The sequence below is a fragment of the Pholis gunnellus genome (assembly GCF_910591455.1).
Source record: "Pholis gunnellus genome assembly, chromosome: 10".
NCBI classification, from domain to species: Eukaryota; Metazoa; Chordata; class Actinopteri; order Perciformes; family Pholidae; genus Pholis; species Pholis gunnellus.
The window spans coordinates 8,981,681-8,997,985 of record NC_136537.1 but is presented as its reverse complement, the minus strand read 5'-3'; the positions used below and the strand labels follow the sequence as shown (position 1 = coordinate 8,997,985).

The window sequence follows — 16,305 nt, the reverse complement described above, 5'->3', positions numbered from 1 at the left end:
AGCTTAAACTGTTTTAATCAATTGCAGAGTTGCTTGCTTTAATCAAAACCACATTCATTAACAAAACGAAAGATAATATGATTTTAGACCATATGGTATATCAGCTGGCCACAAGAAAAAACAAACATACTGTTCGCACGGTGTGCCACCGAACACCTTGTCCTGGTTAATAGGTGCACAAAGTTTCCATCGCCGGCTGATGGAATAATAAACAGGCTGGTGCACAAAAACAAAAGCCAGAGGACACAAGAAATGTCACCCATCTCTTAGTCCTCCTGGGTAACAAAATGTGCACTTTGTTTTCTCCTCCCACCTACTTTTTCCATACAATATTTTAAAGCATTTTTCCTCACTGCACAAAGACAGTGGAAAGGGGTAATCGACAAATTGAAGCCCACAGTGTAACAAGTACAGAGTATGCACCCCACCCTGCTGAGACACGAGGACAGTCCAGTTTCCAATTTCCAAGAGCAGACATCAGCAGCTGATAGTCATTATCTCTGTGCTGCTTAAAACAAAATGTCCTTTTGTTAGCCGACCAGTGACTGCGGCTGTCCTCTCGAGGCCTTAGACCAGGGGCATAGCTGAAGAGTCTCTATCACTATGCAAAAAATGTGGAGGACGTGCACTGGAACTAAATAGGCTTCAATGTTAACTCCAACAGGCTCTTCATATCAAGTTTTATTGAAAATCGAAACTATGACCAAGAAACCAGAGGTATTTTGCTCTCAAGCTTATGTATAAATAATAATAACGATAAAGAATATGTTTTATTTTTAAGTTTAAAAAATGGTGTTTTGTTCTTAAAATGGATTTGACATCAATATTCGTGTTGCAATGAATTACAAAATCATATCTACCAGCAAAGTATTTCCTTAAGCAAGCAAGTACCCCCCAGGACATACAATTATAGAGCTCACAGCATTTCTTTTCTCGTATATAGTGCAGATATTAATCCTTTCATTATGTTATGTGTTCCAAACACAGAACAATAACGCCTGTTTCAGTGACAACATGAAAGTTATGCAACCTGCCTTGAATAAAATAACAAACAAGACAAGATGATGCCACAAAATACTGATAATAAATCTAATATGCTCCGTTACTATACACCTCAAATTTTAAAACAAATAATCAACAACTCACCCACACATTCAGCTTGTGTCGGAGAGAGGCGCTTTTTAAGGAAACTGGTGAACGGGGGGGAAGCAATCAATGTGAGGGTTGGGGAATTCCCATAAAATGGCCTGATACTGTACGCTGAGCCTGAACACAACCTGGTGTTTGTCCAACTGTGTGGCCTGCCTTCACTGAGGAACAGAACACATGAAAAAGACTGAATGCATTTAGTTAATCCTGTAGCTTGCAGCATGCACACCACGCTGCGCACATTAATGTATTTCAACAAAACTCAATGAATAGAGGAGGCCACAAAAATATGACACGACGACATGAAGAGAGCAGCATTCAAGAAAAATGTACTGATGACCTCTAAAACACACGGACTTGTCTCTACAGTACGATATATGCAGCTCAGTAAGTGGCTTGTTTTCATGGTCACATCGTGATGCCACTATAATCATGGAGACTGCAGATTAAAAAAAGTCAAAGGCTAAAGTAACACCCATAACTCTCTCTGAGGAGGCAGTTTTGAAATACGTGAACTTCAAACTATTTAATGCAAGCTGCTCTGAACAGCACCGCAGCACAAACTTCCCCCAACTGTCAAAAGGGTATTTCAAAATTGTATGTGTGACATTGGCTGCCTTTTAACAATGTGCTACTGAAGTTATCTCTTAATCCCTCACAATTATCATCAAATGGAGCAATTTCAGGTTGGGTGGGGCCATTCAAACTGACTGCTGCAGACTCTATTTGTTGCCTTGGATTTTGGCGTACTGCAGGGGATTTCCTCGCCACATACATCTTTTTTTCTCCTTTCCTCTTTTAACTCAAAGATGGCCTGACAACAGCTGCGCTCACACGTACGCATGAACTGAGACATTGACAAGAACAGAGACAGCTGTCTTGTACTTTTCTTCTGCATTTACAAATACACAAGACAAAATGAAGGGTTAAGTGACATCTTAATACAGTCGAGTGTAAACGACATATTTGCTCCTTGCTCATTTAAATGTGTAGGGGTATAGATAACTGTTCAGTCATGGTAGATAGTCGGGTAGCCAAGAGAGTCATGCTATACCTCTACAGTGTGTTTCAATGTAAATATTATTAATTGTTTGTATTCTGTAAATACAACCCTTTGTTTACACATAGTTCACCTTTATGAATAACAATAGCTTATGGGTATGTTTGCTTTTATTAAGCAGAAGAGTCATTGAATTGGAGCAGTAGTTTCCTGATATTCTAGTTCTCATTCTGCTCGGCCCATTGTCATTGATGTATCAACACAGCTAATCATTGAACTGCCCTGACAAACACAAACCAGGGCACCACACCCAAAAATAAAAGAAATAAAACACAGGGAGGGAACATGTTAGCTAGCATGATTTACATTTCACATGAACTTAAGTTATTCAAATGTTTTCCAAGAAGAAGAAGAAGAGAGAGAGAGTACATTTTTTGTGTTTTTAATCATTTTATTCGATATGATACCTTAAAATCACAGTAATCATCGGACGGCCGGCAATCTGAAGGCACTATTCCACTTGCTAATTTCCAATATGCTGTACATGTGAAGCTCCTTTCTACAGCGACGTGAACATCTTCATGTCACATTATGATGTGTAAAAAAAAAAAAAGAAAGAAAGATATCATCCTGACAGACAGGAAACTGGCTTGGAAGGCCGGAAGGTCATAGGTCACATGGTTTGGCAGAGGAGAGGCAGCAGTTTAGGGACACTGACAACAGATACTGACGTTAACCATCGCAGTTTCACACAGTGACCAGGCTTGTCTCATGGGTTTTCATTGAAGTCTGTGAACGGAGCTGCAGAGACGTGACGAGTTTAATCTTCCCCTCCACAGAGCACCAGCAGGGTTTTCCGGTAGTCTCCTGAGGTGTCACCCTGAACAACGATGGAGAACACACACAGAGGGAGCTTGAATTAATGGGAAATACTGTCTTTGTCTGCTGACATTTGGTCATCACTGAGCTGAAACTGGGAAGCAGGGTTTATTCTTTTCACTCACACAATAGCAAAACTCTGTTAATCTCGCACTAATGTTGAATGGATGTGAGTCATGGCGACAAGCAGAACTCACAAGACACGGGTCACAAAATCAGCTGAAATCAAGTGGAATTACCCACTTGTTATTATTATCAGCTGACACTCATAGATACAGATTTGTATCTTTATAATCATCATCACAATTTTAAAGTCTAAATCTTTTTTAAGGACTAGTTCCTCAGTCAGTCATTTCATTTCTTGCCAAGAGTTAGATAAGAAGACACTCTTATGTCTGTACGGTAAACGTGAAGATACATTCAGTAGCTGGTTAGCTTAGCTTAGCACAAAGACGGGAAACAAGGGGAAACAGTTAGCCTGGCTCTGTACGAAAGAAACAACATCCAACTACCAGAGCTTTTAAAGCTGGAGCTGGTAGCTTTAGAGGTGCCACTCGGTGGTTTTTACTGTACAGACATTAGATCTGTTGTGCAACTAAATTTGACTGCCTTAAAATATAAACAGAACTGCACAACTCCCAAAAAATTCAAGTACAAAAGATTGTAATTTCTTCTCTATGTCTGCACTTCAGAATATAAAGCAATGCTCGCTGTTGCATAGTTTGATAATATTTCTGGCAAAGTCCATACAGGGCCTCCATACTTGCTAGTTTGCATTGGTGTCACGGTGATTTCATCTGTAAGTTATTATAGAACTGTTTGTGGGTACTTCCTGTCTCTGCGGCTGCCAGCCAATCACATAGCGGATATAGAGAGGAAGTTAATAAGCATGCAAGGGAAATTCCTTAACCACCCCCACTCCCAAACACACACACACACCCCTGCCCCCCCCCCCCCCCCCCCTCCACAGCAGCAGAAGAAGAACGTGCAACACACACTGACACAGCGTGGGACAAAGGCCAGGAGACAAAACCTCCACAGAGACACACAGACGAGATGAGAACACAACAAACCAAACAAGAGTATTAGTTGACAAAGACTCCCGACTTACGATCATAGTTTCTACCTGGATGAATTCATGGAGGGACACATCGTGTGTGTCCTTGAACTCTTTACGAATGTTGAAAAGGTCGACCTCGCTTCGGGACACCATGATGCGGATCAGCGCTCTGTCGTCCGTACCAAGGCCCTGCAGCCGAGATCAATAGATCATTTGTTTATTCTCATTAACTTACAGTGACTGCTACTGTCTGAGAGCACTCAGCAGCATTGATACCAAGAAAGCACACAGAGGAGAGAGGACACAACCTAAATACAGTGCATCAGCAAGACCTGGACAGAATTATACAACTGCACAAACTTGCCAAATTGAAAGTATTATGAATAAATACCTTCATGGCTTTGTACAGACGATCTGCTAAATAAGAGGGCTGGTTCTTTACACTGCGAACTACAAAGCAAAGAGAGAGAAAGAAAATGCTGAGGAGGAGTCACAGAATATATTGTGTCAGCAGTATACACTCTGACACTTTCAAAAGGTCAAAGACAGTTATTACCTATTGCATAAAATGCATTCTTGACATCTCCAGACATCTCCTTCTTGATAATCTGTTCAATGTCCTTGTTGGAGTATCTGACAAACTCCTGGAATACTGCGAATAGAAAGCACTGGGATCAGTTATCATGAGCTGGATTGCATTAGTTAAGGAAATTTCGTTTAGATTTGTAATGAAGTGATCACTGAGATCTCGTGACCTTTACCTTTCCTAAGATGGGGGAAGCTTCTGGTGCACAGAATACTCATGAACTTCATCTCCATGTCGTCAGAGTCGGCGTTGCATGCATCAGCAAGTTCCTGATAAGTTCAGGAGGAACAAATATTCAAACCCATTCTTCCGTTACATATACAGTAAAACGTTACAGTAAAACATCACAGACTGAGTCACCTGAGCGTCTGCAATTGCTCTTTCCTCATCTGCAGGGCACTCTTCTCTTGCACCCTGGACAGAGTAAAGATGGTTAAATGCTACTTAACCATCAGTGGTTCACCAAGAACATTTCGTTTTTTCTTCAATATTTAACAATGGCGTTGTGAAAGAAAACTGTGCATGTGATTAAATTGACCTTTTTTGTTCTCTGCTACAGTTAGCAGACAGACTGCAACCAGTGAGTGGGTGTGGAAACAAAAAACAGTCTAAGTTCTCAAGATGAGGATGATGATTACCTGCACGAGAGAAACAAGGATGCAGCAGAAGTGGCCTGATGTCTCTGAATGAATGGCTTCCTCCAAAGACTTCTTATAGGCTGTGATGTAAAAGGTTTGCATGTAAACATATTCCAGACCAAATGAGTGCTTTTAACATCTTTTTGTGGGGTATTAATCTCACCATTCTGATAAGCAGCGTTCATGGCAAGTATTTCCTCATTGCTCCTGGTGACCAGGATCTCAATCAGAGCGTGTTCGTCTGTCCCAGCCCCCTGTTAAAAAACAATTAAGAGTTTAAAGCACAAAAAGGCAGGGGGGTTTCACAAATGCAACAGCGACAAAACAACAAACCACATGAACATGAACCACACCGCACAGCGAGGAAGAGAGTACGTGTGAACCATGCATCCTCATATTTACTGACAAAATCGAAGTTTCGTAATCCCTGTTTGATTTTTCCTATTTTCACATCGCAGACCCTCCTGATAATGATCTGTATCGATCATCATCTCATGCCTATGAATAAGCCAGGAAGTAAAATAGGCTGAACTCTTTGAAGCCTAAACAGCGCAGTGGACAAGTGCTTGCGACCACTCAAGACATAAAATGCAGCAAACAGTCTATTTTGATTGTATGCTGTCAAATAAGCAAATTATTAAATTGCACTGCATCAAAATGTACACAATAGGGACATGCATTTAAAAAAAACTTTCTGCACTCAGTTCCTATATGTTTAGGGTGAAGGATGAGTTAGGTTTCTACACAAGGCAATTCAGTCAGTGTCTGATAAGTAATACATTCCTAAAATGCAAAGATATTTGACTTTCAAATATATTCTGTGTAACTGCCACGACATTCAAGCAGTAGCTATAGCACAGACTTGGAAAATAGTGAAGCTATGAACGAGTAAATTCCACTACTGAGCTCCTGTCTTTACTGCACATGTACTGTAAATGAACCATGTCATCAAAGAAAAATCATTCGGTGATTTGGATCTACTGTACCTCCATTGCCTTCCTCATCATTTTGGCATCAAACTCTGCAGGGTTCAACATGAGCCCAATGATCAGCCTCTCTAAGTTCTTTGACAGCTCAGACTTCAGGTCCTTCAGCAGATCCTGAGGACAGATGATCAGACACACTGAGTTACAGCAAACAGCTTCAAGCGAATGCTAGATGTTGAGTCTGACATGTTGAGTTGAACACATCCAGTGGTAGATGTACAACGCGAAGACGTGAGACATAATTTGCTTTGGTTGAGGTTTAGGTTTGCAATAATTGATTTCACTCACCCGTCCCAGTTGGGATTTGAAGACCTGTCTGATCTCTTGCCTCTGAGCATTGCTTCTCTGTGCAACAATGTCAATGATTGCATCTTCGTCTGTTCCTGTAGGCAGCAACAGGCAGTTACATTCGTAAAAACTTCTTTTGTAAAATTGTAGCGGCGTAAATGTGCTTTTACGGGTTGCATACCGAATCCCTTCATAGCCTTCCTCAGCGCTTGTGCATCAGCAGCAGGGTCAAAACTGGGTGCACGGCGGATTGTTGGCCTCAGCTAAGGTAGTGGGATGACACGATTAGAAGAGGAGATTCAATAATTACATACACACAAAATGTGCACTGCAAAGTGAGACAGTTTCACTTCATATATAATAAATTAAATACAATTAAATGCACCAGATGTCTAATTAATCATTATCAAAGCAGTAAACATGCAAAACTATGCAACAGAAAAGAGTTTGTTGAGGGGGAGTGTGCCCTCTTGAGGTTAGAAGCCATGACACCACCAACAATGGGAAAGGTGGGAAGGCTGAAGAACAGCTGAGTTTTATAGAGCGTTAGTGAGACGAGCTTTTGTTGACCAAAATGCTCAAAATCTTTTTGACATTCACTCCAAGGACAAAGCGAGGCAAGCGGTGGTTTTGAGAGTGCATTACAACAAAAAACGATTTGTTTTGGAGCGCACAGCATTCTGATCCTATCCGCAGTTACACAAAGCCCTCGCTGTGTAGACATGGCAGCGTTATCAGCACCAAGAAGAAGCAGGGTCATTGCAGGGCCAGCAGGTAATTAGGATGCATGCCACTGCCAAGCCAAACATGCAATGACACATCTAATGGGGGAGCAGATGGGGCCCAAACCTGGACTTTGGTCATGGCACTTATTTCCCACATCTTGTAGGCTATCTGAGCAGCTTCAGGGAAGAACTCTCCAGCTATGCTGTAATGATCAGTTTGACACAAGACAACACGGTCAGCAAAGCCAAAAACGTCAGATGGTACAGAGTGAGTACTGCACTGGAGACAGGGATCTGTTATTAGATACACTGCTGCTTTTCTTTCAGACAATCATTGGATATCAACTTCACCAAGTAGTTCTCTGCACTGTTGCTTTGATCATTCTTCTCCCATAACTCAATAGACTGTGGTTAAACTCCCCTCAGAAAACACTAACCCCTGAAAAGTGGTGCTCTACCACCCCCCTCTGGTCGCTGCTGTTGCTTCCAGCCACACTGTTACTTACTCGTCATCTCCTCCACACAGATTAAGCAGTGTCCTCTTGTAATCCCCTGACGTGTCATCCTGGCAGGTTTGAACATACAAAGAATCTGGTTATAGGTGTACGATCTTCTGATGCTATTTAATTCAAAGGATATTTCAAAAAAATCGTTACCAACCTGAATCATGTTATAAAGTGACTTCTCATATAACAGGCGGAAACACTCTCGGATGTCCAACATGTCTATTTCGGAGCGAGAAATCATGATCCTGATCAGGGTGTTGTCGGCTGTACCGAGACCCTGGGAATGACGGAGAGGACGAGTGGATACCAGGCAAGTATTAGGAGTCCTGATCAATTTCAAATTCATATCAAAATGTTAGACTGCAATGAATGTGTTGTCTCGTATGTTTACCTTCATTGACTTGTAAAGGCGCTTGGCAAAGAACATGGGAACACTCCTTATGCCCTGGACTGTGAGAAAAAACAAGAAGAGAGCCTTCTGTTAAAGTGACAGCTTGACAACCCCCTCCCTCATGTTGATTTAAAGCGCTCAGTTTGTTTCTTACCAACAGCCAGCATCAGCCTCTCAAAGTCCCCAGACAACTCGTTCTTAATGCTGTGTTCAATGGACATCTCGGCAACCGTCTCGTAGGCATCGAATACTGAACAAACAGAAGACAACATAGTGAAATGTAAACTATCTTGTGCTAACTGAGGTATTTTCATGATGTTGAGCCACACTAACCTGGTAAATATCACCTTCTAAACATCATCATGTTAGCATTATTACTGTGAGCATGTTAACATGAGGATGTCACCTCAAAGCGCCACTGTGCCAAAGTAAAACCTCACAGCACCAATGTGGCTGTAGACCGCTGTGGCACAAGGCCTCTTTGCTTTGAACTAATGTTACAATAGCAACCCACTTCTGCCATATTTCTTCTTCATATTTCACGATTTCATCTCTGCGACACACATGTTTAAAGAGAAGTTCTGAACAGCAGGCCTTTTCTTGGCATTAGCCAGAGAAGGCACAGTGGTAGAGGAGCGTTAACTATGACAACAACATTTAAGGTGCCATTAACTGGGAATGTCTGGATGCCTCACTGCCGTGTTAATTATCCTGAGAGCCGTGCTCACCCATGCGGAGGTGGGTCACACTGCGGTTTCCCAGGATCGTGATGAATTTGGCCTCGTCGGTCCCCCACTTCTCTTCTCCGGCTGCATATAGATCCTACGCAGAGGTAAGGACACACAGGATGAGATGATACGATATGAAAAAAAAAATAAACCAAAATGTTTCAGACATCCAAAGTCTACCATTGCCAAAACCTGGCCCAAATGTCCGCTGTTGGATAGATTATTATGAAACAAATGTGCAGACATTCATAGACCCTACTATGAAGTCTACTGTGTTAGGTGCAGCCTTACAGAGCATGCCTGTAAGTTCTTCGACACATGACAGAAAAAGACAGTAGACTCTTAGTATTGTTGATATACGCCTTCACCAATGCCTTGAATAATAGGCACACTCTTTTAGTGCAAAGTGACAATATGTTATAATGAAGCAATTAAAATTGTCTCCTATATGTTACTTTAAAATGTTTTTTTTTCTCTACTAGTCACAAAGTGTTTCTCACTTGTGCATCCTGCTGCACCAGGTCTGCGTCCACCACTCCTGACTCATCTCTGGTCCCCTGGAACCATCAAACCAAAACAACCAGCGGTTAAAGGTACCGTGGCTAAGACAGTCACTGTGTGGTTGACTGGATACTTCTCTGGTGATTACATCCACTCCTCAGTGGACTGACCTGAAGTAAAACAATCAGCATCTTCTTGAAGTGTCCTGACGTGTCCCCGATGATGTCCTCCTCTATGTCTCTGCCATAGGCTGGAGACACAGACAACAACGTCAAATGTTGAGAGATGCTAAACAAACAAAACGTTGAAATTACATCTTATTTAACATGCCTTACCGTCCTTGTATGCTGCGACCATCTCATTCATCTGTCTGTTGTTTCTGGATGCCATGATTTCAATGAGGCATCTCTCGTTTGTTCCAACTCCCTTGAAAAAGAGCATTAAGTTAAATATGAAGCTTCATTCAATGTAACTGGAGTACTATAAAGAATCTCACTGTGAGGTAAATGTCTTACTTTGAATGCATCATGCATTTCTTTGGCGTCATGGTAGGCTGAGGTTCTCATCAGACTGACAATGAGACGCTCAAATTTGCCCGTCAACTCATACTTCAGATCCTCAATCAGGTCCTATTGTAACGACAAAACATTATGGACTCCGAACCACCGTCTGAATGTGTTGAAAAATGTGTTCCTATTCTAGCAAACAAAAATCCGAGATGAGATGATAATATGTATTCTTGTACCTTTCCAAAGTTGCATTTGTACGCTGTAATGACTTCCTGCCTCTGTGCATTGCTCTTTGAGGTGACCAGGTCCAATATGGCCTCTTTATCACTACCTGAGGAACACAAAGCAACGTCTTCAACAAACTCCATCTCACACACAGAAAACTGATCTGACTGCCATGATCGCTGTGTGAAATGCTTTGTGAGATCATTCAGCCTACGAGTCGAGAAGATGAAAGACGACCTTTTCCCCCTCCACGGTCAAAAATCCCGGAGGAGTGAGGAACTCACCGATGCCTTTCATCGCGTTGTAAAGGGCCTCAGCATCAGCGGTGGGATCAAAGTCCGGAGCATCTGTTATTGTGCCTCTGAACACCTGTGAGAAGAAGAGTTCAACTCAATTTTAAATTGTCATGTTGTGCCATCTAGGTATGTGGAACTCTGACACGATACGGAGAAATGCAACTTTTTTGTACTAAAGATAAACATAAAGAAGTTGTCATGTATATATCATCTGCATTTTTTTGAATGGCCATATTTCCATACCTGTTCAATGGACTGCCATGAAATGGTACGAACATTCATAGTCACCAGAGAATAAAGCCTACAGACTTTGTTGATCCCCTGACTTTTATTCTATAGTGCTGCTATCATCAGGTCAAATGTTTAATTGAACAAATCTTCATGTATCGTTCTAATTAGCAAATGTTAAGATTGTGAATTATTCCTGCTAAACATCAGAATGTTAGCATTGTCAGTGTGAACATGTTAGCATGCTGACATTAGCATTTAGCTCAAACCATCGCTGTTTCCTGAGTACAGGATCACAGAGAAACTAGCAAGGTCGTGTTCTATCACATACTGTCTGTGTTCCTCAGTTTCTCCTTTAACATTTATAATGCCGCTCACCCTAACCCAGACAGCACAGAAAGAGGCTGGATGTGAACCTTCCCAACTGACGTTCACAAGGTCAAAACTCACAATACACTTTGTTTCCAGGGTCAAAAAGTTTGCACTCGATGTCCCGATTTTGAACAGTGCACTGGCTTGACCCACACTTCCTTGCAGGGTGTGAGTAGTGGACTCTGTTAAAGTGGCAGTGACGGGACACTGGGACAGGAGGTGAAGTCATTACTGCTTGCACCTGTCTCGCCCCCAGCCTGCATGTAGGAGTGGGACAGTGGGTTTGTAGGAGAAGCAGGGAGTCCGGTTGCACACAAAGTAACTCCCTTTGCAGGGGTCTGTCATACAACGGCTCAAAATGCTCATTGCTCAATCGTTTGGGCCCTCTGAAGTTGTGAGGCTATATGCCCATTCACTGGGGCAAATCAGAAAGCTTGGCCGACATATTGAAAGCTCAAACCTGCAGCTGCTACCGTATGGAGATTACTGCTGCATCGAGGCAGTCGGCCAAAATATGCTCTCCACCCTGGTGAGGGGCCACTGCACACGCTCTGATCGTCTGCTTCACCGAGGCGACCATCACTCTTCACGACAGCTGGAGTGCTTCACCCACATAGCAACCGGGCCATAAACACAAGCCCCTCAGCAACAGGCCTTCAACTAATCTTATCACATGTATGGCTCTTATGTGGAAAATTCCTAATGTGGATTTAATGTTAGGAGCTACCTTTCTACCCCTTCCTTCCTTTCTCACTGGGTGCTGCTTGTTTCCTCTGTTGCCAAGGCCACAACTGTGCAGAGCATAGAGCAAGTGTGTGTTTCACCTCAAGTAAGACCAGAATGACGGGACACTGACGACAAAGTTGGACGACAAAGCTATTGGACAGATGCTGTCAGGGGTGTCTATCAGATGTGCGGGCGCCGCAGGTTACAATGACACCCTACACTGCTGCCTTTATGATGGGGAAGAATCACATGGTGGCAGGTGGCAGAAAGATGACCTCACTCGGTCCACACCTCATTCAGTGGCACACAAAACCATCCATGCTCCACCAGATACAAAGTGTGCTCAGATACAATCCGAATCATACTTACATAACGGCAGAGGAGAAAGGTCCTGTCCACTTACCATTTCTATATTTGGTCTGCTGTGTCAACACTGCGCTGGAATCAATAGTTTCAGTCCTAGAGAGAGAGAGAGAGAGAAATGCTGATGTAGGGCTGGGAACAGCATTGCAAAACATCCTTGTCTTAATGAGGGTATCATTTCCCTCGGATGTGCGGGAAAGCATGTCGCAAAGACTTCATATTCATGATGATGATGATCCCTGCTTCATCCTGACTAATTCTAAAGAGGGCCGTCTGTTCAGTGTGCTGGTTAAAACGGATCGACCATCTACAGCTCAAGAATGTAAAGACATGCTGGCCGATGGAATTTGCATTAAGCCAACTGGCAGGAAAACTATTTCATCACATTTTCCATATACTCTAAGATATAATGCAGCCATTCAGTGAAGCATATGGAGGCAGCTGCTATAGAGAAAGTAGTTCTGCTAACGCTCCCTGACTGACTACATTTCTCAATTTAGAATCACGGTGCAAAATTACAAAACCTTTCCACAGATCAAATTGAGGACATTGTAAATACAGATATATATATATATATATATATATATATATATATATATATATATATATATATATATATATATATATATATATATATATATTATATTTATTGAGCTTTTCTAAAGAGAATAAGAGAGGAAACTCCACCGTGGTTTGAAATGCTGTGCTTTTTGTTTAAGACTGAATCTGAAGCTATCCCAAAATAGCATGCAGGCACAGTTTAATGTCAGAATGAAGGTCTGGGGGGAGTGGGCCATGTATAGAACCACACCCTTCTATGTGCCCCACATAGAATAAACTCCGGGGGCTTTACATTAACTGAAGGATATATGTTTTATTTCTAACTTTTCTCTCTGACATTTTAAGACGTTATAGTTGTACATTATATGCAATAATTCACATAATAAATTAGGTATTTGTCTTCCTGTGGTATCTTGTCTACTGCAGTTCATTGGCACGTTGAAAAATGAAGCATCAGCAAACTTCTCCAGGAGCAGTTTTGCTTCGAAATGAAAAGGTTTACAAATAATAGTAAACATATTTTACCTTGTGTGTGCAGGAAGTATCCAGTGAGAGTGTTTCTGCTGTCTTTGCTGTGTCCCCGGTCTGTCTGTCTCCTCCGGCCAGGCTAAGCAGTCCCGTTACGTGTCCTCCTTGACGCAACGACTGCGGCGCTCCCTCGCGCAGCTTGAAGCGTGCGCGTGCGCCCGCGCGCGCGTGTGTGTGTGCGAGCCTGGTTTTAGCAATGCAATATGTCCCACGGTGAAGACATGCATGTGACCGGTATCATCCAGTCCTAACTGAAGCATAAACGCATGGAGGTCGCGCAATTGTTCGCATATATTTGTCTTGTTGCCTACATCTTTAAAAACATTGAAACGCAATTTAAATGGGCCAAAGCGTCAGTAGCACGCACACCTTCATGTTGAGTTTGGATAAAGACCCTTATCACTCCAGAATTTGTTTAACTTTGTCACATGACCGGGAGTTCAGATGTTAACAGCTTGCAGGTGTTTTGTCGATGTCTGTTACCCAGTCGAACAGTGTTTCCCTCTTGTTAAAATCAATGATACACCGGCAGTGATGTGAGAGCTTGCCTGCTCTATTTCTGTCCTGTCAGGCATCTATTCCAGTAAGAGGGGGAGAGAGTTGCCAGCATAGTTAGTGTGTGTGAATAGTTAGTGTGGGGGGGGGGCATGTCAGCATTGTGGACTACAGGAGGAAAAAAAAAGTGGCGTGATATGAAGCACCATGGTTTCAGAAATGATTTCCAACTGGATCTTATTTACATTTTGATTTTCTTTCTGCCACTGTTCAGAGTGAGAGGGGACCATATGAGGTCAACACAGATGGGGGTGGAAGGCACCAGTGAGGAAATGTAATTGTTATATACTGACCTCTTCTGCTTTTAAAATGCATTGCATGAGAAGCTGATCGTATCTCAGACAATGTTGGGAACAACTGGAAAATTCCAGCCCAAATGGGATCTACAGACAAACAACAATTGGGCTCAGTAACATCCCCAAAGGCACAAAATAAATGTGTGTAATATGTATTTAAAACCATATATCTGTGTCCTTAAACTAACCAGTGACTTCAATGTTTCACAATAACAGAGACATATCTGAAAAAGCTATTTTTATAACACCACAAATTTATGCATTTAAAAAGAAATGAAAACAAAACAGCAAATGAAGTGAGCACAAAAGCATTTTTGACATTCTGAATGGGATTTGCTGTTCACAATTCTCACCCCGTGCCTTCCATGCAATAATGAGCACATTATGAACAGAACTTGTTGGGAGTGAGAAAGGCTACTTTGTAAGTAATTCCATTGAGTGGGAGGGTCACACAGGGCAGTCTTGTATATATCACAGTCAAAACCATGTTTCCTTCGTCCAAGTCAACAGCGCGGATATTTTTGCTTCATTTTGCTGTTTTCACCACACAGTCACCAGTCACTCCTCGTGGGACTGAAGACAAGGTAAACAACTTGTGTATCTGAATAAAATGTCCAGAAGCCGGTCAGATTTAAATACCCTGACCTCTGCTTTAACTTTATCTGTCTGAATGCTGGACTGCAATATTTCTCTGTAACACTGATGCTTCTGTAATTGCACAGTAGACACCCATAAATAACACATTAATGATCATTAACTGAGCTTCATCTGTCATGCGGATCAACCCTCCGATCATAAAGCTGCACATCACGTGCGTGGTAGCTGTTGTTCAGATAAGCATTACCCCATTGTCCCCCTTTGGAAACGGTATCTCATCCAGTAAGATCTGCAGATAGGAAGCCTGAGCTTCAAGTTTGGCCAAAGGTACTTTGACCGTCCACACCGCTGCTTTCCCACCCGCCTCCTGCCTGCTGCGTTAGATGCCAGGAGGGATTAGGTGAGCTGAAATCCCGTGATGGTGGAGATGAGATGGCGAAAGCTACCTTTCACAGAGCAAGTGTGCAGCCCGCTGTGTGCATAAGCCATGTGAAAGCTGCTTTGTCCCCCTCTGTTTCCTTTACTCTAACCATTGGTCTGGCAGGCTCACACCTCCAGGTAGATATGGGGATACGGCAGGCAAGCAGGAAAAACTCCACCGTAGCCGCAGTGATAAGGTCACAGACTTGTTCCGTGTACACTTGCATGTAAACAGACTTTGAGAACACAGTGTAGTTTTTTTTGGTATGACGTACTGAACAGCAACAACTCTGCATATCTCTACAGTACAAGCACCTTGTAAACACAGTATGGAAAGAGGTGCTATAAAGATAAAGTGTATCCTTCTTATGAACAGTCATGTTTTATTGATGGGTGACAGACACTGAGGATGTTGTCAGAGTGTTTCTCAGTGTCTACTGCTGCCACATTCTGAACCTTTCTGTTTTATTGGGTTTGTGAAGGACAAAATCCAAAGTCATAGACGGATGTGTACAGTGTGCAGTCTTGGATTATCTTGAAGGCATAATCATGAGAAGACTCTCAAAGCCACTGCTCTGGCTTACATTACAAGCATGAGTTACACACACACACCAAGAGTCACATTTTTTTTGAATATGAATTAAAGAAAACAAGTGTAATTTGTGTAGTTTTGTTAATTTCCTTGTCTTCATTTCTTTTCTCCCTGCCGTGTCAGATATTGTAAATGTGGGATAAAAGGACAAATTACTTCTCAGAAGTAAAAAAAACAATAAAAACAAACAGTCATTTAAAACAGGAAAAGAAAAGTAAAAATGCCTTTTCATTAAAAAAAACAAGCACGTCAACACAGGTAATGTAAACACTGCATCAGTGCGAGAGGAGGGATCCTCTCTCACATGCTACTGCTCCCGTGATGTGAAAACACACTTTGCGAATTAAAAAAATTATTCATTTGTATTGCCCCGCAGGGAACACAAATTATAAATGGTTCTTCTGCATTGTCAGGAATATTCAAGGAAGTAATTGTGTAAGTAATTGAAGGTTGAGTAAAGTGCAGTTCACGAGCAGGGCGTTACTTTTGAGCTGTGGGCGGCGATGAAAACTCCAGGCATCAGCACTATGATATCAGGGGGGTGATAAAATAGGGCATGTATAAAAGAATAATGTGATTTACGGGAATGACAGAGCCTAT

At 42.1% G+C, this 16,305-nt stretch overlaps 1 protein-coding gene across 2 annotated transcripts; it reads right to left on the bottom strand.

The window, feature by feature from the left end:
* Nucleotides 1-2,585: 2,585 nt before the first annotated feature.
* anxa6 (annexin A6) lies at nt 2,586-13,400 on the bottom strand. 2 transcript variants are annotated; one of them, XM_079168003.1, is made up of 25 exons: nt 13,243-13,400; nt 12,197-12,252; nt 10,456-10,540; nt 10,183-10,277; nt 9,953-10,066; nt 9,773-9,863; nt 9,608-9,687; nt 9,437-9,493; nt 8,937-9,030; nt 8,363-8,458; nt 8,209-8,267; nt 7,972-8,094; nt 7,818-7,876; nt 7,436-7,514; nt 6,768-6,849; nt 6,587-6,681; nt 6,299-6,412; nt 5,476-5,566; nt 5,313-5,392; nt 5,035-5,088; nt 4,850-4,943; nt 4,645-4,740; nt 4,480-4,538; nt 4,140-4,277; nt 2,586-3,029 (listed from the first exon to the last, which is right to left on the bottom strand). In XM_079168003.1, exons 2-25 carry the CDS (start codon nt 12,197-12,199, stop codon nt 2,970-2,972), a joined length of 1,998 nt encoding a protein of 665 aa, XP_079024129.1. In that variant the 5' UTR covers nt 12,200-12,252; nt 13,243-13,400; the 3' UTR covers nt 2,586-2,969. The 2 variants fall into 2 exon arrangements, with proteins under 2 accessions (XP_079024129.1, XP_079024130.1); XM_079168004.1 differs by having other exon boundaries at nt 4,155-4,277.
* Nucleotides 13,401-16,305: the final 2,905 nt, after the last annotated feature.